The sequence below is a fragment of the Lonchura striata genome, chromosome 3, assembly GCF_050655825.1.
Source record: "Lonchura striata isolate lonStrDom1 chromosome 3, ASM5065582v1, whole genome shotgun sequence".
Classification (NCBI taxonomy): Eukaryota; Metazoa; Chordata; class Aves; order Passeriformes; family Estrildidae; genus Lonchura; species Lonchura striata.
Window position 1 is genome coordinate 43,642,706 of NC_140705.1, and position 24,476 is coordinate 43,667,181.

Below are 24,476 nucleotides of genomic sequence, written 5' to 3' on the forward strand. Positions count from 1 at the left end.
ATACAAGTTTACACTTGTAACACATTTTTGTTATTATCCATTTCATGCTGTTCAGACATTACGAAAACTAAATAGTTTATTACATTTAAAATGTACTATTGACAGCATAGGTTAAAGAGTAATAAAGGCTTTTATACATGCAAATCAATTATTCAAACGAAGCAAATAACACCACAAGTGATAGAAAGAAATACAAAGAGCTAACATGAATAAAGCTGCTGCTAGCCTTACTGAAGAAGACAGCTTTAGAAGGGGAAGAGCAAGAGATCAAATTCCTTATAGGCCCTAACTTTCCCAGGACACCAAATACAGTGGATGTTTCCACAGAAGGAACACATAGTCTCCAATTTTCTCTCCTCAAAACAATGTTCTGCCAAGTCTCAAGAAGCTGCCTCTTACAGAATATACCCATTACAAAATTCAGCCCCAGTGAAGCAAGGTAAAATTCAGAAATGTGTTCACAGGACAAAGGTTCTTCCTGCTTCCAGAAGTGTTGATTACACTTAAAGCAAGTGCAGCAAATGAGCTTCACTCCAGCACACAGTACAGATGCCTGTCAGTGCACTAAAAGGCACAGGTTAGTATATACTGCAGGATTTAGAATACATTGCTTTTCCTGACTGAATGCAATACAAGGCAGGAATTTCCAAGAAAATGGGAACAAACTCCTGCCAGGTATGCTGTAACAGCATTTCCTGATACTTATCTGAGAAAAGTACTTCCACACCCTTGTTTCCTGATTAGCAGCAAGTGCCTCTTGACAGGCACTTACCTGAGCCACAGTCAGCACCACCAGGCAGGCACCTGCCCGGCATGAGGAGCTGCCTGGATCCAGGGTGTTACCCAATCATTCACGGGGCTGGGAGTGACAGTGACAACCTTGGAGCAGACTGTAATCAAACAATCCCACATTTGGGAACCCCAGTCTACAGAGTCAGAGGTTTAGTCTTAAAATGTCCAACACAAAGGATGACTGCCTCCTCCTCAGGAACTCTTTCAGAGGGTAGGTGAAGATTTAGCATGCTTTCTTTTTGCTTGGAGGCAGAACTCAGAATGACTTGTAGCTTTCACTACAGATGGGTGAACAGGCATTCCACAGTAGGCACTGATAGATTTATACTCTAATTACCACTTCTAACTCACTTGAGAAAACTGCTATGGTGATACACAAAACAAAACAATTCAAACCTACTTAAGCTAGTGAGCTTCAGCAGACTTAAAAAAGGAATCTCCATATTTGGAGACATCCTACTTGGACAGAAATAAAACAAACATTAACTTGATTTACTTGTTTGATGCTCATATCAACTGTAATTAGGAATGTTGGGTGAACAGTTTACTGTTCTCAAAATTCACCAGAAATTAACAACACATCTTATAGATCAGAAGAAATTATGAACAAAAAAAAGACTTATGTCAGAAGATTAAGTATATTAACCCTTGTGGCATGCAAATATGGCAAACAAGGTAGGCTCTGGATGACAAAAAAAAGTTACAGTGGTAATGTGTAGTTAACTTAATTCTGTTCTTCATTTCCACTTCCTCACCTCCTACAAAACATGCCAGAAACCAGGTAATCTTATTTAAGGCAGTTACAATTAAAAATGTATACCACTCTGACCACTTAGGCAGAGCTTAAGACAATCTATTGCTCAAAGTTCTAATAGTTTCTGTGGTTTCCAAATATGACAGTGATAAATCTGCAACAGTTGAATTATAAACTTGTTGCATTTTGTAATCAAGCATGTTCTGTCAATCCACCTGATATCCCAGGAATTTTAGCTAGACATAATGGAGTCAGATATCTTAAGATCTCCACTGTGTACAGCACTGTCTGAAGACCTCTAAACAAATTCCTCCTCACAACCTTATATTGCTGTCCTCCAAACATCTTTCCAGGGATACAGTATTTTCACCACAGTAAACAGAGTTGGGTGTAAGACAAAGTTTTAAAGCAAGAAGGAGAAAACAAAGTCATCCAGTTTGCATATATATGACCTGATATATATGACCTGGCAAGAAGTGTTATTAGTAGAGCATGGGTTGAGTGCCAGAATCCTAAAGCTCCAAAAGTAGAAAATCTGAAAGTGACTGCTTTTAACAGAATCCTTAAGACTAAAACCTTAAGTAAACAAACAAAATTACTGACAAATATCCACCCTAATCTCCTTAAAAACCTAAGTGAAAGGATTCTTCCTTTGCTCATTTTTATGTATCAGTAGCCTATTTTTGCAAAGTCTCGAGGAAGCTATCAGTGCTACACTGAGCTGGAATAACTAATTAGTTTATTGGCTAGACAGGACAAAGACAGAAGGCACTGGCTGGAAATTTAACAATCAAAACAAAACTGAGTTTTCATCAAGCCAGTAAACAAGGAAGAGTTCTCTACCTATCAGTAAAAGCACTTTACACACTTGTCTCCATCCCTCGTAAAAAGCTTATGCAGTCTGCATGACATCTAAACCACTGTAACAGTCAAATCTGGTTCCTTTTGTTTTTCACAGCTTGCTTGAAGTGTTAGAGTTTTTGTATTAGCAAAAAAAAAACAAAAGTACTTGCAAAAGGCAGCTGTCCCTATCTGAATAATAATATTTAAAATAATGACAATAAGATTTGAACAGAAGTGAGATTAGCGACAGTATAAAAGTTTGATATGACTCCACTAATTGTATTTCTTAAACAAGATATGATGATTCTACACAAATTTGCCTAAAATGAAATATAAAAATTTCTTTATGTATTTTTTGTCAAAGATCAGAAAGTTAATGACCAAATAACTGAGAAATTTATCAGCCAAGTTGCTATTATTTATACTATTTACTGCTTAGAAATGCAGTTACAGAATGCCCAAAAGACAGACATCAGCCTTCACTACTACAGAGATGCACAGAATCTATGAGCTGGCAAAACTACAAAAAATTAATGTCACCCATGACAATAATCTCAGTACACAAATTTATTAAGCAACAAAGCAAACTCAAACATAAATTTACAAATACAGTATGCCACATTATGCATGTAGGTTTCAGAAACTTATCAGTAAAATTATTCATGCCTTTAAAGTATCCATTAAAACTGCTGAAGAAAACTAATGACACAGGGAAACACTGAGAATTGTTGTTTCCTCCATTAAACCAGATTGGAGAGCCTTTACCAGTCATTGAAGTTAATCCAAACTTATACCTCATTATGTTAAAAAGTTCATGGTAATGCCATCATACTTTGTCGTTAATAGACAGCAACTGCTGAACCTCTTACTATTGAGCAGTGTTAACTAAAGATTAGTTCAAGCTAAGGGCTAAAAGGCTAAGGTCCCTTTTGCTCCTGAGTCTCAGCCTGAAATGTTATTCAGGCAACCAGAAAAGTTAGTTTCACTCATACTAGCCTCTTACAGTCATTTTCTGAAACTCAAGTGCTGTCACGCTTCAAACAACTTGAAATTTCACATGGATCTTGAAGTTAGACACGTCCCCCTCACCCACATGAGGCTACAACAGGATGGATCACCGAGAGGGTAAAGGGCACAGCTCAAGTGCTCACCATCAACATGTGCACTTCACTACAGCATACTTTACATCTGCATACACAAACAATCTGGGCAATTACCACAGAATAGAAAAATACATCTATAAATACCTTGCAATGAAAAGCCCTGGTAAGAGCACATAGACAATTAAAATTAAGTTCCCACTGCAGGGAAAAGAACTAAAAAACTTCACCCTAATCTTTAACCTTATCAACAAAAATATCTTAATAGTAAGGAATTATTTTGTTTCTACAATTGATAGTGATGCAACTATCAGAGATTATCAGATTCTAGGACTGGACATATTTCAAGAAGGCTGTTGAGAGGGTTTAGAAAACAGGAAGAACTAATACAAAAATGAGGCAAAGACTTGAAATTCAGAAAGGAAATACAAATTCATGGCTCTTGTATTTCAGCATCTTTTTAGAAAGTCAAAGAAGTAAACAAACTGCTGTAGCCCTCAGGGTAGCACATATACACAATTTTGTCTGGACTATTCATAGTTTCTCCTTAAGACATTTATTGGAATAAATTAAACAGAAAGCTTGAAATTAAATTGTATCTGTAGCTCTATGCAAGCAATACCAATTCACAGTCTGCACACAACTATGTTCAATAGCTGAAAAGTTTAAAGTTTAAAAAACACAAAACTTGTCCATTCTCAGTGGTTCACCACTGTCTAATAACCATATGAACCATGGAATACTTGGGGTGAGCACTGAGACCAAAGACTGACGTACAAAATATACAAGAACAACAGAAAAACTTTTGTTCTAAATTGCCTTTGGAGGTCAAGCTTTGGAATAACAGCTTCCCATCCTGCCCCAAAACAGCTGCCTACACAGTTACATGAGTTTGCTCAAGGCCTTGCCCAGTGAAGTTTGACTGTCTCTGTGGGTTTCCACTCAACCACTTTCACTCCATCAGCACACCCCACCCTCCCTTCCCTGCGTGCCACCAGACTTCCTGCTGCTGTAACTAGTAACTGTTTCTTACTTGGTAATTGCCAGCTCCGCTGACAGTGGAGACAAGAGTGAGAGGAGTCTGACTCCATCTGCTCTAGGGGCCTTCCTTTCAGGTAAAGCTGGTATTAAAGCCACCTTCAGCTTCCTCCTCATCTTCAGGCTGAACAAGGCAGTTGCCCCACTCTCTAATACAGCATATGCTCCAGTCCCTAAGAATTTTACTAGCACTCTGCTGGATTCTTTTCTGCTTGCCCACATTCCTTTTGTCTTGGGGTCCCAAGAGGACACAGCACTCCCAATACAGCTTTACAAGTGCTGAGCCAAGTGGGGGGCCCTGACAGTCTGAGTAGTTCCCCAGTTAATCTTCATTTATGCAACACCACACAGGCTTTCAACTCAATTTCTTGTTCCCCATTACTCACTTCCAGAAAGCTGCTTCTAGTCAGATCCTAGACTGCCATGGGCTTTTTCCTGTCTCTGGTGCAGGACTTGTGTCTCAGCTCTGGGGGGCTCCAGCCCATCATGACCCCTCTGAATGGCAGATCTGCCCTCCAATCCACCAACTTTTCACTCACAGACAAACTCACTAAGGGTAAATCTGTCACATACATATAATCAAACTGTAGGGTACAGACAACTGCAGCTGAAAGTCAAGGATACATAGTGTATTTCCTTAACGTTAAAACAAGCCTATTTTCCACTGACTCATGTTTTAACCACCATTGCTTTTAACTGCTGTAGCCAAAAAGAAGTCTTCTCAAAATTTAGTATAAATACTACTTCCACATTGCTCCCAGGAAGACTAAGACTCTGCATGCATACATAATTCTCCTCACTGGTATTTCTAACTAATTTTATAAAAAGTTAAGTTCTTGTGTGGTATGCCTCAAGAATGAAGGAGTTTTTGTTGATGAAATAAATTTTGAACACCTTAAATCTAATTTCTGTGCTATTCAGAAACATTATATATAGCTGATTGTTACAATTTCCCAGCTATATGAAGACTTGTCTCTAAATTACTTAGTTCACCTAAATTCATCATTCACATTTTTGTTTTATAAAAACATCAGTAATTACAACTATCAAGGACTTTGGGAAGACTTGGTACATATCTGATTCTCAATGACTACTAGAGTTAATGACAGCTTTTCTGAAAGCACAGCTTGAAATACTGGTATGACATTATTAAGATATTTATTTTTCTCTTCCATTTTACACATTGCTACAGTTAAAATATTCTTGTTATTAAACACCTAGTTTACTTGGGCATTTTGAAAGACCATGGTATTTTATACAAATCCACCACTGAAAAGGGAACACAAGTTTACTGAACTTTTTAGACTATCTTCATATATGAGTCACTATCAGATATAGAGAGACAGGACCTTAAAACAGTTTTGACTTAATGTAGCAGAAGCCACAGAAATATGTGAAAATATTACTCATGTCACAGACAGCAAAGTAACAATATTCAACATAAAAGGACATTTTGAAGACTGTACAAGAAAGCAACATGTCATTCTTCAGATTGTCTATCAGCTCAAAAAGGCTTTTTCCCCCTGTTTTCTTATAGTATACACAAGGGAGACATACCTTACCAAGATTCTTTTCACTTACTAAACATACTCAGAAAACAGAAGTTTCATTTTAAGTACTTTACACTGTTTTCTTACCACCACCTCCCTTCATTTCTAGGTCACCAGTTTACCTGGAAAAAAATCTAGGCAAAGAAAGTCACCAAGATAGACTATTTATTTTCTTTTATTCAAATAACAAAATGCATACATCCTACAAAATTTAAGCTTTCTCTATAGCAAAAAAGCAGCCATGAGTATGATCTCTGAAGCCCTGTCACTTAAACTAAAAGGAAAGCTCTGATGACAAACAAGTGTAAGCCATTTTTGAAACACATACCCCACAGGTTGTATAGGAATCAACAGCAGGGCTTGTTTCTTGAGTAAGGGAAAGTAAAGGAAAAGGAATCCTGAGGATTTTATCCATCCTCTAGCTCTCTGCTCAATGTCTAGGATAGCCTTGGAATTTTTATTTTTTCATCTCTAATTACGCTCTCTCTATATATATGAAAACAGACCAGCATAACACCATGTAACTTTCTAACCCACTTTGCTCTCTCTGCACTATGTTTTCCCTAAAAAAAAAAAAGCTTTTCTTACAAGTTAAGGAAGATTTATATTAATGCATATTAATAAATTCAGGCATTTACTAGGAGAAAGTAACTTAGAAGCATATCAAATTGCAAAACAAGAAATCCTCAGCAACTACAGGAAATTAAATTTAAAAATGAAGTCTATTTTTTAGAGACACTTTACTCTAAATTTTAGTTAGACCATACAGATTTTTCAGGAAATTACTTATTTTGAGAGGGAGGGGAGGAAGAAAAGCAGAAGGCAGCAAAAAGATACCTTGAAGTTTACTCCTTCAGAATGTAATGGTTTTCATTAGGCACATGGCCTTCTAACATAAGAGGGTGAAAATGCTAGAAACACTATGTCTACCTCATCTCTAGGCAACCTCCTCTCATGGCAGAGACTTCAGTAGGATTGTGAATGCTGTGTTACCTTTTGCTTTCCTTCCTTCTCTGCCTTCATATAGTTCTTGCCCTCCTTTTGAGACCCACTGGTTCTCACTGGCATCAGACAGACAGACCTGCTCTGCCCTCCTGTTTGCGAGCAGAGTAGAGAGAGCCAAGGGGGGAATGCAGGCTGCCATCAATTCCCCACCTTTGTGCCACAACAAAGGGCAGCTAGTCAAGTAGACACCAGGCCAGCAGAGAGGACAAACCCAAAAGCAGTTTCAGGGGGATGGCAGTTTAGACTCACAATACTTCACCCATGAGTGGAGTACTGGTTTGGATATTTGTGCAAAAAGGGTAACAATCCCATAAACACTCCAGAACTAACAGTGAGGTCGAGGTCACAATCCATTACCAGAAAAAACACCAAAACTAATGAAACTCCAAACAAAACCTGCTGCTATGGAAAAAAAACCCAAAAACATCCCCAGGAAGGCCTGTCCTGATGCAGCTGATTCATTCTGCAGGTCCAGCCTCCTCAAAGCCAGACCCTGCTCAACACCAAAATAGCAGTGGGCTGACTTTGTGCAGGGCTATCTGAACTGGTCCAAATTACATTCCCTCAGTATCAGCAACATCGATTCTTGGTGTGTGCCATGCTAGCTTAACTCCAGAATAAGCAGTTACTGATGCCTTTTGGGACATTTTTAACTAAGGAAGCCCAGGAAGGTAATGACTGGGCTTTTAAAATCACTTTTAACCAATACACTTATTTTCAAAGTTCAAATGAATTATTTAATCTGTCTTCACAGTTAACCAAACCTCCACAAATTGAACATGGAAAGAACTCCTCATTTTGGTAGCAATACAAGGGAAGAAGTAAACAGGGTAGTTTTGTGGTTTAAAAACCAGTACTTTTTTATTAATTCTCCTGATAAAATTGAGAATATTTTCTAAGCAAATTTCAAATGATGAGCTGAGATCACAGATATTTGTTCAGGTACTACAGTATGCTCACCATGGGGTAAAGGACAGCATTGCTTCCACCAGTTCTCTATGAGAAGGAGAAACACACCCATCAAACCTGAGTGGGTCAAGTGTCTAAAGCACAGGAAAGGCTGCAGGACACTCCCTTTTTTCCAGTTTGAACATTGCTAAACAGAAATGTGGAAACTGAGAACAAAAACAACTTCTGGCTCTCAAAAACCCAAGAATAGTTTAAATAAATTTTGGAACTAAATGCAAGACAACACAGGCCTGATTCTGTCAGTAAGGCAAGAAAGAGGTAAGATGCATTAAAAGAGAAAATATTGTATATTCTGAATGCTGGCAGGATTTTGCCCCTCTACTAAGAACAATTCAATATGGCCACTTAAGTTCTGGTAAGCCCTACAGCATGAATGAGCATTACATTCTTTTTCCGTATAATTTTCAGAAAAATAATGACTTCATTATATTTTATAATATATAAAAGAAACCTTAAAATAGTTACGAGTTCTTACTGTTTATTTCTCCCACTCATGTATCAGAAATACCAAGTCTATTCTTCATTGGTTATAAATGATGCCTGTGAAAATTTCAGAGTATACTTGCTTCTGTTAGTCCACAACTGATAAAAAGCAGATGTGCTAAATCTAAATAGCCTCATTTATCAGAACCATTATATACTGAAGTTATAGATATTAATTCTTTGAACCATGCAAAAAATACAGCTCTTCCCCTGGAAACAGCTGGGATTTCATTGGTTTGATCCTGAGTCATCAGTAGGCCCATAGAAAGCTGAAAGCCTTTATTTTTCCACACAAAATGCTTGAAAATCCTTTTTATCCATGAAAAAAATGGCCATAACTCTATCAAAGCAAAAACGGTAGTAACATTTTCCATGAATTCTGACCAAAGAATTTTAACAATTCATATAAAGGATCAAAGGTCAGTATAGCTGCATAGTCTGCTTTTATCACTTCCCTACCACAGACAGACATCCATGGCTGGTCAAAAATGTACCTGTCCCAAAGAAGAGTTCTACCTCAGAAATCTCTGGTTTATAAATCAAAAATTGTCTGTGAAGAACAAGAAAAAAACACAGCACAAAATAGAAGAATATGTTTTCTTTCCTGATTTGGTTTCAGATTAACATAAAACCAGAAATGGTGGGAGGAGGGATGTAAAGGTTGATATGAATAACCACCAGCTGTTGCCAGCACAAGATTTTCCCACAAATTCACTATTACAGCTCTTCTCTGCTTCAACTTACAGCAAATGGTACATTTCATGTGTTACCTGTTCAAGTAGCTGCTTCTCAGCAGAAACATTTATACCAGATTACAAATTACTTTATATTTATATTTCTCCAAATAAAAGTGAATAGGTTTTTTCTCAAAAATGTAAATTCAGGACATGTCTTCTAAGTAATGCTATCACTCATTAAACAAATAATACTTCCTGTAATTAAGAACTGAGGAAGACTGTTTCAAGTTGCACAGAAAAAATAGTCTGCAGATGCATCTTTACTTACAAAGCAGTTATCACAAATGCTACTTTCTTTTCTTTTTTGTGGTCATTTATTCTGTTTCACAAAGTGGTTTAAAATTATTACATCTCAAACGAAAGCCTATAAAAACATATTGAAAGGTACAACATGCTTAAAAAGAGTTTTCTTGGTTTCACAAGCTTTTCTTGTTTCTCTTTTATGAAGAGTTGAGAAATTAAAATTAGCATTTGAAAGTATTCAAAAGATTGCTTAAACTTCTCATTCAGGTGTCAGATTCCACAGGTGCAATTTCTCAACTTTGCTATGCAACCTCTGCTCTTAATATTATAGAACAAAACAGAAAAAATTCTCCTTTGCCTACAACTGAAGATATTCTTAGACAAATAAACAACTAAAAGATAAAGCCTAAGATAAGTACAAAAAACCCCATGCTGTTTCTCTGTCCTCTTACCTTAAATATTAAGTGTATCGAGGTTCTGTATCTTCTGGTTAAAAGAACTTCAACTTTTACTGTTTCATTTTGGAGGAATGCATGAGCTTCCTCAAGATCTTACTACTCAAATGGCAAATTAAGATAATGCCTTAATTTCTAACTCTCCTCCAATTAAATAAAAAATAGAAAGCATAGTTTCTAATAACCATTCATCTTCAAAATTATCACTAGAGTACCTTCAATATGAAAGGCTGTACCACTAAACAACAATGAAAAAATATCCCCCACACCCTCTAAACATACACATTAAACCAAACTTAACTTGGAACCTTCTGGTCTAAACCAAAGCGTGGTTCAAGTCTTCTTGCATTCTAAGCTTCTTATTTTTAATTTCATTTTTCTTATATATATATGGGAAGATGTTAATTCTAACTATTCCGTATTTTGTCTCTCAACACAGAATAAACATCTTCATGCTTACAGTAAAATGCTTTCATAAAATAAATGTACTAGGGATAATATAAATGACAGCTTCAAGAGATGAGAAAAATGCAATGAAAGTAGTATGATCACCCATTCCAGAGAGCAGTTTCTAAAATACTTAAAAAAACTTTTCAACTTACAGGCTCTACGAACCTTAATACAGAAGACACTACAAACAAAAGTTTTATTTTGCACTGTAATATTGATTCATGCCATTTGTGCAGAGTAAGAACACTAATTAAAGATGTTAATCAGAATTATTTTGCTGACTTTTCCAAGTCAATACTTAATTAAACAGAAGTCTTTGTAAAAAACATAAAGCAATTAAAAAAAAAATGACAGAGAGAGAAGTAAAATTATTAAATCTACTAGACAACTTTTTTAAAGTTTACTTGTATTGTTTATCAGTGACAATCCATAAGCATTAACTAGAAGAGACAATGTCTTATGTATGGTCCGAGATAGCTAATACTGAATACTTACACCCCAGGTGTCTCCCAAATAAAGAGCATCCTTTGCACAAAAGAACACTAAACAATATTTATCTCCTTTGATTTGTTGCTAGTTTTCATTTTTTAAAACAGAGTCACAACCCAATCTAATTCCTTGAATAACTCCAGGCACATTTGAATTATCACCAAAATTATTAATTAAAAAAAATCTAAAAATTACAAAAACCATCAATGCTTTCCATGACACTAGACAAAAATTCTGCAGAACAATGACATTTTATATCTCATGCAATAACTGAAACTTGAAGAAATTATTAGCTTGTTCAGCCTGAATAGAATTGATACTTAATGCATTGTATTTACCATTCTGTAGTCCCATCCATAATTGCTTATGATCCTTTTTTTGCATTTCATTGATGACTTGACTTTTGTGCTTTAAAGCATCTGCTTCTTTTATACAAGCCATAAAATGAGCTTCAATCACATCCTTAGAATGGCAGTGCAGAAGATCCTTTTCTGGAAAATTCTACAAAGATAAATGATAGATCAAGAAAAAGAAATGCATAATATACCTTGTATGATGAAGAATAAATGATAACTTTAAATAGGCATACATTTATGCAAAAGAAGCACACTGGAACCTTCTACTTACAGAAGAATGTAACAACCATTCTCTCACCCTGCTGACAAGAAACCGGTTGCAAGTGAAAATATTTCAGGAAAAATAAAAGCTCAACAACTTTCTGTAAAACCGGAATTTTAACATGTTTTCAAGCAGATATTCAATCTCAGACAATAAACAGGAGAAAATTATGAGAAGTGACAAGCACCTAATATAAAATGGTTCTCTGATATTTTATGAACCATTTAGATGCAGTTCCTTGAAAACCAAGCAGAATCACCCACATATATAAACTGCAGCATATCTGCCACTTACAAACATTTTCCTTAGAGACACTGGAAATCTTTGTCAGTTCTAGCTTCAACTAATCCACGTGACTACTGCTTAGCCTCTGTGACTTGATTTTATATCTCTCTTGCTTGGTTACACTGGCACACGTCAGTCAGCATTGCAAATGCACAACTACCAGGTTGTGCATCTGCAATGCTGTACTCCTCAGGTAACTCTTAACCCTTCAGTAAATGACAACTACCTCTCCTAATGAATTTATTAAGGAGTTATAGCAGTATATCTCATTCATATACAGAAAAGATTTCTTTGGACATTAACTGATCAGAAGTCTAGCATTGTAGAGGTTGTGGGTTTCCTTTCCCCGGTTTTTCTTTTATCCACACCTACTATCACTTACCATTGTATAATAACACAAGCATTCATTACCACAAATCCAGTGTCTTTAGTTTTCAGAACTTTTAAAATCCACCTTTATTATCCCCTAATTAACTTTATTTTCACAATTGCTTATGACCATGCTGAATGGAGCAAACCTTAGAGCCAAACCAGAGTAATGGCATCATCAGTACTCCCCTTCCTAACAAGGGCTTGCCACATGTTTATACTTGAATTCTCATGCTATTCCACCCTTTCTTCTTAACTCATTACAAACTGGCACTTTAAAAAGCTTTTGTGAGGGACTCTCAAAACCATTTTCGAAGTACAAGTACATATAATGGGATATCTTACAAAGGCTTTTACAACATAGTTAACACGTCAAAATAGAAGCAATCTAATGCTGGAAAAAACCCTACCTTCACTCCCCCATATAACCCCAAGAAAAATAGTGAAGACTGCTTCAAAATACAGAAACCCAAATATTTAAGGGAGCTGGGGATTGCCTTACCTGAAAGAAATTCGGAGGATAACAGTGATAGTTCCCTCCTCATTAGGTTACTGAGAAGAGTTGGAAATTAAATAATGGAATTTCATATAGTGTTTCCTCCTTATGACAGTGAGAACCCAAACTCTGGAAACTGTGGATCAAAAGGATGAGTATTTTCCAAAAATAGGGGCATAAAGAAAAGATTGCCAGTATCTTTTCCACTAAAGTTCATATGGTTTGATGTTGAACTTGCAAAAGGAAGAGCTGTTGTTAGGACTGGTGTATGTTAAGCTGACTTAAAGAAAGCTAAGGACAGTGGTAAATCTAGTTTCTTATATGAGAACGGCCAAGTACATTAAAGAAGACAGAATAATAAGGTAAGTTCTTCTGGGGCAGACCTTGCTCCTGTTCTACCCTACAAAGCTGAGTGTCTCAACATAATTGGGCCCAAGATTACTAGGAAAACATTACTGGGACTGTTACTTGCCAATTGACATCTGCATAGGCCTATAAAATACTTTTAGAAGTTCAATTTACTTGCTCAAATAAAAATGTAAAGTCTCGTAACCAATCCAGAAGAAACAAATAGACAGAAATAGCATACTTAAAGATCAAAAAAGTTCTTTACACACAAGAATTCAAAGTGAGACACTGGCATCCCTCAAAACAAAGGAAGAAACAGTGTTATGTGCATAATGCCAAATAATATCAGAACCTAGAAACTGATTTTCATTGTTAAAAAGTGATGTTTTAGCTAAGTTTATAAAAATAACAGTTTTGCTACAAGAACTGTCTCACTACATATGTGTACATATTGAACTGCAGGGTCCTTTTTTGGACATTCTACTCTTTCTACAGGTAGACATTTTCCTGCTGACTTTTTTCCTATGAATTTCAAATTGCAGCTAATGTCATTTCCTGAGGATGAGTTCCAGAAACCATACACAGTGCAGTCTGCAGAACAGCATGGATCTATTTAAAACTGGTCAAAGCTAGTGTAAAGAATCTAGACACAGTAGTAGAACTAGGTGTGGAAAGATTAATTTTCCCAGCTTCTAAGGAGCAACACTGTGAAAGGCTGGAAAACACTCCTGAACCTCAGTGCTGTGTGCATTTTTCTTTAGTGGGAAAACAATGACACATTTCTATGAAGTACTGTGAGAAGAAGCTGAAAAACCTAAGCATGAAAGTGACAACTTAGAAAAAAACACTGCACACCTGCAAGAAGTCTATGAAACAGAAAACATGGTATCCCAGCTGATTTATCCATCAGGTACAAAATAATAAGTTTTATACTTAAATGTAGTTCATATGTGTTTGTATTTAAAAAAAAAAAAAATTCTACTTGCCTTCTTTCTACCTGAAGAAATACTGATCAATCATAAGTAACTTTATTCTGTTCCCTGAAGAATGGGACAATTGTAAACAAACTGTTTGCCACTCCTGGCTATACAACTAGGAGTTTTGCAAAAAGAATTAACAGATGACATAAGTAGCTTTAATTCAAGTACGCTTATTGGCGGTGTCAGACTCCCTCCATGTCCTGCATCTTTGAAAGAACAGTTACTAAGGGTTGACTCAGATTTTCTTAGAAAGCTCAAGGAGTTCTGTTTTTTGTTTTCACATACTGGTAGACCCTTGCAGTATGAACCGGTCACAAAGAAATAGGTACTGTCTGTACAGAAAAGAGCACTAAATTACCTCTTGCATAAAACTGTACCAAAAACATCACTGGCAATTTCAACAGTCTGGTTTCATAACTCCATTCCACCCATATTTATCTGTCAGTTCTAGTCACAAAACATCTGTTTATCCTGCGACAGTCTACTTGCATTAACACTACATTTACAGAAAAGAGGGCATTAAAAACCATAAGGAATGTATCCAGTGGCAGGGAGTGCATCTATGTATTTGTGTTTAGTTACCATCAGTGGTCTTTTCTTTAAGTAGACTGAATAAAAAAAAAAAACAAAAAAAAAACAAACCAACATTTATACTTCTGGCTTCCACAATATCTCCTAGCAGTTCCACAATTTATACATGGAAAAGTACTTCCTTTCCATTCCACCTGACCCAATCTTCACCTAAAAAAACACAAAGATGACTGTCACACAAGGACAGATGTTGCCTCTCCTCCTACATCAGGTCATGGGTGGAGAGGCAGGCAACAGCAGACAATGGCTTTGGCAGAACCTCAGCATTTCCCCAGGCACACATGATTTCCTCTCCTCCAACTATGCCACCATCTAATCTACTGCCCAAAATCTGGAGAGGTGATTACCACACTGAGAACTGAATAGTGTTCAACAGGCCACAGAGTAAGGTGAGATGATTTTAACAGGAAGGGGTAGAATTTCTCTCCTTCCTGTAAAGCCACACCTGGAAAACAAAAGCTACTTCCCAGGCTACAGCCTCTCATGATTCTTGGACCGCAGTATGCTGTTCAGCCTCATCCTTCTGTAACTATTTAATGCAACTATTTTTCAACTTTACAAGATACAATGCATGTAATTTTATTGCATACCAGAAGTACAAATTAACAAACTGTTTCTTCAATGCTAAACCTAAGTGTGTTTATGATTTGGTCTGCATACATAACACAAGAGGACAATTACAAACATCTATCAACTCAAAAACTTCTGCTGAACAGAAATAAGCCTTTTCCATGTTTTTAACTTCAAACAAAGAAACCTGATAGGGGGAGTCTGACTTTTAAAAAAGAAGCTCAAAATCACGTTTAACAGCTGTATGAGATATCTGTTGTTGACTGCACACATTGGTAGAAGAAAGGAGACAGCCACGACAACAAAAGTTAAGCCCCATAAAATCTAACACTGTTTAATTAAGCCAAATAAAAATTACAACTCTTTGAAGAATAACTACACAGAAATGAAAAGAATACTCTAGTCAAAAATCCCACACCTAAACTATTCAGCTGTAAGGAACCGTAACACATGAAAACCTCTTCAATATTTTGACATATTTTGATATCTTTCAGTTATGTTTTGACTTAAGGATTCAGAGGCGTTTTATTTAAATAAAGTTTCAGATTACATCAAAATAGGATGAGAGATTATACAGGTGCTAATTCCACCAGTATTATATTACTAAATTACATCAACCTTTAAAATAATACTACCTTAGCGGTTAATTATTTCTGCTGATCTTTAATGCACACCTTTCAGAAAAACTAAAAGTAACTGATCTTTTGGCAAGCAGCAACATGGACATTAAAGCCAAATTTATGTTGCTGATTAAAAAGCACTGTGGTGCTGCAACTTCTCAAGATGCCTCTACTTTGTGATGGCAACATACCTACATTGCCACTGTTAACATCCCAGAGCTCTCAGAACATAACAATTAAACCATGGTTTATGAAACTAGGCGCCCTACATTCTCATCAGGACATTCTGGAAGTTTCCTCATCCCAGGCCTCTGACATTTATCAGTCAAGTGTAGCAATTACAGTGGTTTCAAAAACATCCACAACTTCAGATCTATTAAGTCAGTCACTTTAGAAGTTTCAACATGTAGAAATATATATCATAAGAATGTATGCTTTCAGTGTACACTTCCAAAAAGAATCAGATTACTGTTGGAAAAAGCTTTTCTAACATACCTTTGAGAATTGTTTCAATGAAAAACTTCAACACAAGCACTTTCCCAATACAGTTTTCATTTCACTCAAATCCCTCACACTCTAAAGCCTATCAATGTAGTGTTTTCCTTCAGATCAGCTTTCCTATTGCATTGTTTCTTTTACAATGGAGAAATTAACATTTCCAAGTTAAATATCATGATTTTTAGTTGTGCTTTTGACTTCAAAACATACTTGGAATTATTGTCTCAATGCATTTCAGAGTATGCAAGAATCTTGCACCAAAGCTAACCTTGTTCCATTCTGAGCAAAGATCAGTAGTCCTATTAAGCAATACCTAATGGGTTTACAATACATAATCAAAATAACGACTCTCCTGTGACTAAGCTGTCACAAGACAGCTTTCTCTAAAAAGGACCAATATTAAGTACAACAGCATTCCCTGACTTCACAGATTTATACAGCATCTCATATCCATGCTCATATATGCCTAAAAGCATGAGCACTTCTCAATCTTCCCAATCTTCAGTGAACTCAAACCAATTAAATTAAAAACATTATAGAAAGTTCTTCTATCATAAGCCTCATAACTTGAAAAACTATTTTGGATTTTGAGATGATAATAGAATAATTTTCTACAGAAAGTCAAGTAAAAGCACACAGTCTCATGGAAAACAGCTGCAGATTTACAGAAACCTTTAAATGCTTCCTGAACAATGGATATTCTCCCTTTTATATTACACCATTCACATGTTTTATAAAGTAGTTATGAAACCTTTTCCCAGCTTCCAAATGTCATGAAATCTCATGCTCACTCATTCTTTAAAAAATGGTCTATATCAATTTACCTTGAAATGCACTGTGATGCTCCAAGGAAGGGCTGTATTTGATGCATGGAGATCAAAGAGCAAACCAATTGGGTAATGCCTAAAAATGATAAGATATTAATTTAATATAGGAGCCCTGCATTTAATTCTATGTATCACAGTTAACTAACACACCTGCATTTACACACACACAAAAAAATAGCTGTTTGACTCCCACAGTTAGCACTCTTTACTCTTTCCTTAGAAAAGTTATACAGGCAAGTTTAGATGACTGACAGGTCAACTAAGTCTGGTATGTACAAGTTCAATACGTAAGCCAGTGGTTTCCAAGCTGTGCCCACAAAACACTGCTACTTTTGCAACAGCCTTAAGTGGCCTACCGCTGCTTTGTGGAACCTTCCAAAACAGTACTTTTAGTTAAAAAGCATCAGACCAGGAAAAGCACACATGCTTTCAGATGCTTGAGTGTCCTGGGTTTATACCACACTGACCCTTAACGTCCTTTCCTTCTTCCATTTGTCTGATATAGCAATGCAGAGAATAAGTAGAAGAGTGAAAAAATTATGTATCTGTAAAAAGACTGAAAGATGATAGATTAAGATCAACTCTGATATCTTTACTATCAAATTAAAAGAATGAAAGGGAAGAAAAAAATTAATTGGAGTTTTGTATTTCAGTAGCATTCTAGATTCAAGGAGTTACACAAAAAAGCTTTCTTCTGACAAATATTCACTTCTATCTCATAGCTTTCTCTCCTTTAAATTCATAAGAATATAAAGCCCCCAGCAGTATATGGAACTTATATCAACACATTCAAAACCTCCACAGGCACTGTAAAAAAATATATTTTTTCAGTTTTCTCACACAGATATTGGCAAGATTTTTGATAAAATATATATTTTTTTTACATTCAGCATACCAAGACCTATTCTCTTATCTTTCAAAAATCATAACCCAAAGAGCCTTACTAGCTTTTCATCCTTACAAAGAAAAAAAACATATGCTGAACTGTAAAGTCAGTAGTTTCACTGAACTAAATAGGACTGATCACAGCTCGCAGACCCAAGCACGTACCTAAGTTTTGAAAGTCCCAAGAGTACTAACCAAGAGTGTTGCTTTAACAGCACCTGTGCCAAGCCGTTTTCCAGATCGGTGAAACTCACACAACAGTGCTTTAGCACCCTCTACGGGTGAGCCACCCCAAAGCTAAGACAAATTCACCACAACAGCAAAATAGAACACAATATACTACTACAATTCCTGCACTTACCTGAGACTAAAGAGGATGCATATCCAGATTTATCCTGATTCACTGCTAATGCTCAAGTTTTTACCATGAAGAGTTTTTACGACTAACTGCCAATAATGTCTTAAACACTTAACAGAGATTCAGCAAGCTCCATGAAAGACTGGTTTTCCAGGTGAGATAAGTAACAAAAATAAGATTTGATAATTAGATGAACACAAATTTTTAACATGAGCAATGACTTCCAGTTACTTTCAATTTATACACCAAAACAGATAACTAAGAAAAAGGAAGCCACAACAAAAAACCCATACAAAAACTCCTACATCAGGTCTTGGCTTACATCTGTATTTTCTAATCCGTTAAGATTACATAGTGAAGTTCATGTAATCAAATTTCTTCAGTAGAATCTCTGTGCTTTGCAGAGTTAATAGATGCTTGATTAAATGGTGCTTTGACCTTTTGCCTTCTGCTAATTTATGAACAGAAAGGGTCAAGCAACAGTTGGTACTAGAGAGCCACCTTTACAGTTACCAGGGCTAGAACACAACCCACACAAAAGAGACAAAAACTCCACTGAAAGTCACGTGCAAGTGCTCAGACAGGATGGAAACAAGCTGCAGGGGCCATCCCCTAGCATCTGCTGAAGAAACTACTCCAGCACAGTGGCATCACTTAGGGAGAGCTCCTGAGAAAGGCTGCAGCTCTCCAGGTTTCAAGCTGCCAGGTGAGCTTGGGACCTCTCCTGGGGGTTGGAGCAAGCAGAGGAAATGTTCTTGCTTACAGCAGGTGCACATCAGCAAGGAGCTATGTCACCAAGCTAAGACACTGCAGGAAGTCAGGGGGCTGCACACCATCAGGGGAGACAGAGATTAATAGCATCTTCACCAAGATCTCAGAGAGATGAGAATCTGGAAAGAAAGTGTCAGCAGTCATTGAAGTGGTCAGTGGGGACTCACAGGATGGGGAGAACCAGACTTGTGTGAACTCTGGTGTTGAGGAATCCATTCAGTGCCAGTAGCTCAGAGTGCAGCTGAGGTGGGAGCTGCAGGTTGAGGTCTGGGTGATGGCAGCCCCAAGCAAGAGGCCAAACCTGGTGCAGACCCTTTGCAAGGAAAGGGCACAGGGACCTGTGGCCCTGCCAGGTGACTGGACACTCAGGGACACAGCAGAAGCCAATGACACAGAGGAAAAACCCCACACTATCACATACAGACTGTGAGGGTATAAAAGTCCAGGGGTTCTTTGGTTTTGGTCCCTGATCAGGGGCACCAGCTCAAGCTGTTATTGTGTTGTTACACCATAATTAAGCTCTTTTAAGAATTCAGATGCCTGAGGTTCTGCTATGGGAAACCAAGGGTCGAGTGGGTAAGGAAACCTTGTCTGGCTGTGTGGGTGTGGGGTGTTCAGGGAGTCAAGCAAGGCACCCATCGGTCCCTGGAGCCGCCTGCTGCAAAGGGGCCTCGTCGCAGCTCAGGTGTGCAAGTGTGTGACTGCCAGAGCAGCTCCCCATGGACAGACAGAAAAGTTTCCTTAACCTCTGGCCAAGAGAGGGCAGGCCTTCTTCAACCACTGGCAGTGCTTCAGTGTCAGACAAGAGGCTGGAAGTTCTGAGGAAGCATCAGAGCTGTCTGAACAGCACATCCATCCACAGCCAGAGGAAGCAATCATAGCGCCTCATCTGCCAACTTCACTTGTTAACCTGCAGAGGTTTGATGCTTGGTAAAAAGTTGCAGATTGGCAAATTTGTCCTCTGCTTGGATTATTAGTCCTTGCTGTTTATCCACATGGGCACAAATTTTAAGTGCTGCAACACAACCCCTGAGAGTATCAAAAGTGACTCTACAAGTTCTAGAGGCAAGAAGGCATCTCTACAATTTTGCCATTAAAGGAGACAGGTTCAGAGAGATGTCTGCAGGTCAGGAGCTAGTTATGCAGCTGATGCAACAACAAGGACTTATTTGGCTTTTATAGACATAGGATACTCTTTCAGGGTAATGGACTGCTAGGGAGAGATGGAATCCACCTAAGTCAGAGAAAAGTATCTTTGCCTTAAGGTTGCCCAGCCTGGTGAGAGCTTTAGACCATAAACAACAGATAAAAAGAAACACACAGATAAAAAGACATGGGACAAAAGATAATCGACATGGGTGGATATCAAGTGGTGAAAGGTGACAGCTGCAAGGAAGATGTCAAAGTGATAAAAGAAGGTAGGAGAGAGCCCACCACAAGTATCTGCAGAAGTACACGTAGCTTGGGAAACAAGCAGGAAAAACCAGAGTTGCACATGCTATGACATTACTGGGAGAGTGTTGGGCTACCTGAGGTACAGTCAGACAGCTTGCACAACTGGAATACTGCTGTGGAAGGACAGACATAAGCTGCTTAGAAAAGGCAGGGAGGGCAGATGAGGACAGAGGGTTGTCTTCCATGCCAGGGAGCAGCTTAGATGTATGAAACTTAATAGGACAGACAACAGGTTGGTTGAGTTCTGGTGGTTCAGGAACAGAGATAAACTAGTAAAGGCAACACATCATGCAATCCAGGTGAAAAAATTTAAACAACTCAGTATCTACATCATAGATCCTGGTTCTTGTTAATCTCTCACATCTGCTGAAAAAGCAACACAGTGGAACACAAGTAGTCAAGATTTCTTGATACACTCGATGAAACAGAGATAACTCAAAGCTGAATCTATTACTTATCTGTTAAGACAAAAGAGTTGTAATAACCAGTGGCAGCTTTAGCTGCAGTGACCATGAAATGGCAGACTTAAAAGTCCTGGAGAAAGGACAGTAAGCAGAATACAAATTTTTGACTTTTTCATTTCCTCCTGATGCCCCTACACAGTTCAGGCTCAGCCATATCAGATGCATGACTGGTAAACACTTTCAGTCCTTCACCTGCAGGCAGAGCACTGAACCTATGCTGTACTTACAGAAATGCAGGTGTAGAAGGAACATTCATCCTGTTGCAAGAAGTCATAAACTTCAAGCTCTTCCAAATCTTAGGAGTTTTCTAATCCAGCAATCACAGTCTTTGACTGCATCTCCTTCAACGTGATTGTAGGTTTAGTCTCCTGTAGCTGCAGGATGGTCTAAGGTTTCATCCATTTCCTTCTGTAGTCTCTAATGCTGCACGGTCTGATAATCTCTTCCTGAAACTCCTTACCTTGGTGACACAGACCCTCCCCCAGCAGACACTTCCTGCAGTAAAAGAATCCATCTTCCCCTGTCCCAACGCTCTCAGCAGGACAAAGAACCCAGGCCCACGTAACTCCAGACCTGGAGAACTTCATTCTCCTTTAAGAACTTGACCCATATACTGCAGAGCCTGAAGTAGAAACTATGTTCCAGACTTCCTCCAAAATCTCACTGGAAAATGGAAGAGCTGCATCTGAATAGATAGAGACTTCACCCCAACTAGGTATGAAACTGCACAGACTAAGCAATAAGACCTCACAGTGCAAAGTAAATAATTAGAATAAACAATGTTATTAACAAGTTCTATTTGATTCTGAATGCACAAGTCATAGCTTAAAAGAGAAGACATTAATGCCTACTGTTCTTTCTCTACTAACTATTATCTCATCCTAATTTTCAGTTCGGGTGTTTGGGTCTACCCCAGAAGAAGCTTCGGCTCTTCATAGGATTACCATTGTCCTAAAATACTGGTTTACAAATAACACTTTCCTTAGAAAAGCAGTTCCACTGAAATCAGTGGAGCTGCTCCTGGCAGAATAGGCTTAGTTTTTCTGAAAAATAAGAGCCTTAATTAGCAGATCATCATTACACTATTTATTTTCATTTCTACATTCAATTAATTTAATAACTCTTCACTTAATTTTAGAATTACAAGCTACATTTTTAGTCTATATCCATATTGTACAGTTATTTTTTTTAATTCTAGTTTAAACATCATGGTATTTGAAAACTTTCAGAAAATATGTATCTATTTGTGGTCAAAGTACAAAGCCTCTCTTTCCTTTCTTGTTACAACTTCAGTGAAAACTAGTTTTCCCCTAATATTTATCTGGGATTAAGAACACACTGGGATGAACGCAGTACCTTGCTGTTTATTTAGGTAGTATCCATGACTCAACATTACTCCGGCACATAAGACACCATTTCTTGTTAAATTCCACATAATTTATTTAGATGTCTAAAGCTGGTTTTGCCAGTCAGATACAATAAAAGTTTAAAGAGATAGTTTTTATGGGTTTCTATTTACATATTTTCAAGGCTTACACTAGGTTGGTCTCAAAAAAACCAAAAGACTATAAGAGATCTACTGCATCACCAAATCTACAGGCATCCCATGATGTGATGCCTGCTAATCACAAAACAATCCAGGTTCAGTAAGATTAAAAAAAATCACTAGTTTTCTTTCCTATGATGATACAAGAAATAAAAAGAGAAAAATCTCTTCACCACTCAAAATACTAAATACCTTCTGGATGGCTGATGCTATCTTTACAGAACTAGGAAACACTGCAGCTATCAAAATATTGTCTTTAAAACTCTAACAGCAAAAGACGTAGAAAACATGATGATAAGTATTTATGAAAATTAATTAAATGAAACAATATCAGTCCAAGTCCTTAACGTCTCACAAAGAAAACCCAACAAACTAAAAACCCAAAAGATGATAGTTTTAATAGACTATAGGACAAAATAAAAACAGAATCAACAATCAACAGCAATTGATTCAGTACACTCGAACTAATTGAATTCAGCAGATCAATATTAGATTTTTACACTGCAAGCACATATCAAACAGTGGACAGTGAAGGCTACTCATGTTTTATTACTGTGATGCATATAAGCTATTTGCATTCAGAGTCCAGCACTATTACTTCCTATTTGTGTTACTAGATATCTTTTAGGAAGGTGGAATATGTTAAAGGAAGATTTATTTGGCAATTCTACTGCAAGCAACAGTAAAGCCAAAACCACATGCATTTGAAATTACGGTAACAATGAGAACAAAACCAGTAAGTGCAGCACAACACCTCTGTCTTACGCATACAGTAAAACTTCAAGCAGAATAATAAAAAAAAAGTTCAACATTAAAATTTTTGTTTTGCCTAAAAACATGCATTTCTTACCCTTCTCCTCTTTTGTCATCTTTGAAACACAAAGGAGTGATTACTTTAGGAAAACTACTGACACTGTGCTGAACCTGCGAACTCTCTAAGTAATAAACTGCATAAAGTACAAAGTTCAATAACTCACCATTTCAGTGGTGTACCTTCGTATTCAAACCATATTTCACTAACTTCCTCCTGTCTCATAACTTTCTGAAAGTGTTTCTTCACTTTGTCTGTTACCAGTGTCAAGTAGCTTATCCTTGGCAAAAGCAACTGAAAAAAAAATTATAAAAGCTTTAAGTGTAAATAAAATACATTAAACTAGTAAAAGTCTGTAACAACTATGCATAACCAAAATTCAGTTAGCATTCTTTTCTTCCCCTTTTTAAGGTGAGACAGTTTACTTTCTAATGGTCAGTGGAAGGCTATAAAATGACGTACTAAAAAGATGCAGAATCCAATACAGAAGAGGCAGTATCCAATATATTAACACCAAAAAAAGTAAAAAATTAAGTTCTTGATTCTTTCAGTGGGGTGGGGGGAGAACAGTGGACTTCAATTTCTGCTCTTCTGTATTTAAATAATTAAGTTTTAAACCTTTTTTTATATAAACAGAGATTTATAACTTATTATTGAAAAGAATGAGCAACTGTGTATCAGCTATTATTTAAAAGTGGAAATTCCTACACAAGGGAAAAAAAAACCCAATGAAAACTAGATGCTTAAAGGTTTGGTTTCCAAGTGTTTTGCACTTCTAATAGCTGTCAATTTCCATTTTGCTTTGCACTGGGCTTGCCACATCAACCTATTAGTCAAGACTACTTTTCTTCCACTATTTAACATTCACCCAGCAATTAAAAGCAGAATGCAAAGTGTAAATATTTTATTAGCTGAAACAAGACACATTCACAAATTCTTACAGCTTTGTCATATACTATCTTCTTTTCTCAACTGTATACTATCAAAATCAAATAAAAATATGCTATTTTTATTTGCAACATCTTCCCTGCCATCTCTTTTTTTAAAGACTTATGCCCAGGAGTGGTTAGGCACTC

The 24,476-nt window shown here is 37.1% G+C and overlaps 1 protein-coding gene across 6 annotated transcripts in view; it reads right to left on the bottom strand.

Annotated features, from left to right (window-relative positions):
* Positions 1-24,476, bottom strand: part of ATG5 (autophagy related 5) — a 98,009-nt gene that overhangs the window by 67,865 nt on the left and 5,668 nt on the right. For all 6 annotated transcript variants that reach the window (XR_014953704.1, XR_014953703.1, XM_085574955.1 and 3 more), the window contains exons 3-5: positions 23,567-23,694; positions 17,108-17,186; positions 11,247-11,409 (exon numbers count right to left, since the gene is read on the bottom strand). Coding sequence is in view for 4 of the 6 variants with exons in the window: in XM_085574955.1 (XP_085431081.1) it covers positions 11,247-11,409; positions 17,108-17,186; positions 23,567-23,694 (370 nt within the window). In the remaining 2 variants the exon portion in view is untranslated. The remainder of the gene's footprint in view (positions 1-11,246; positions 11,410-17,107; positions 17,187-23,566; positions 23,695-24,476) is intronic.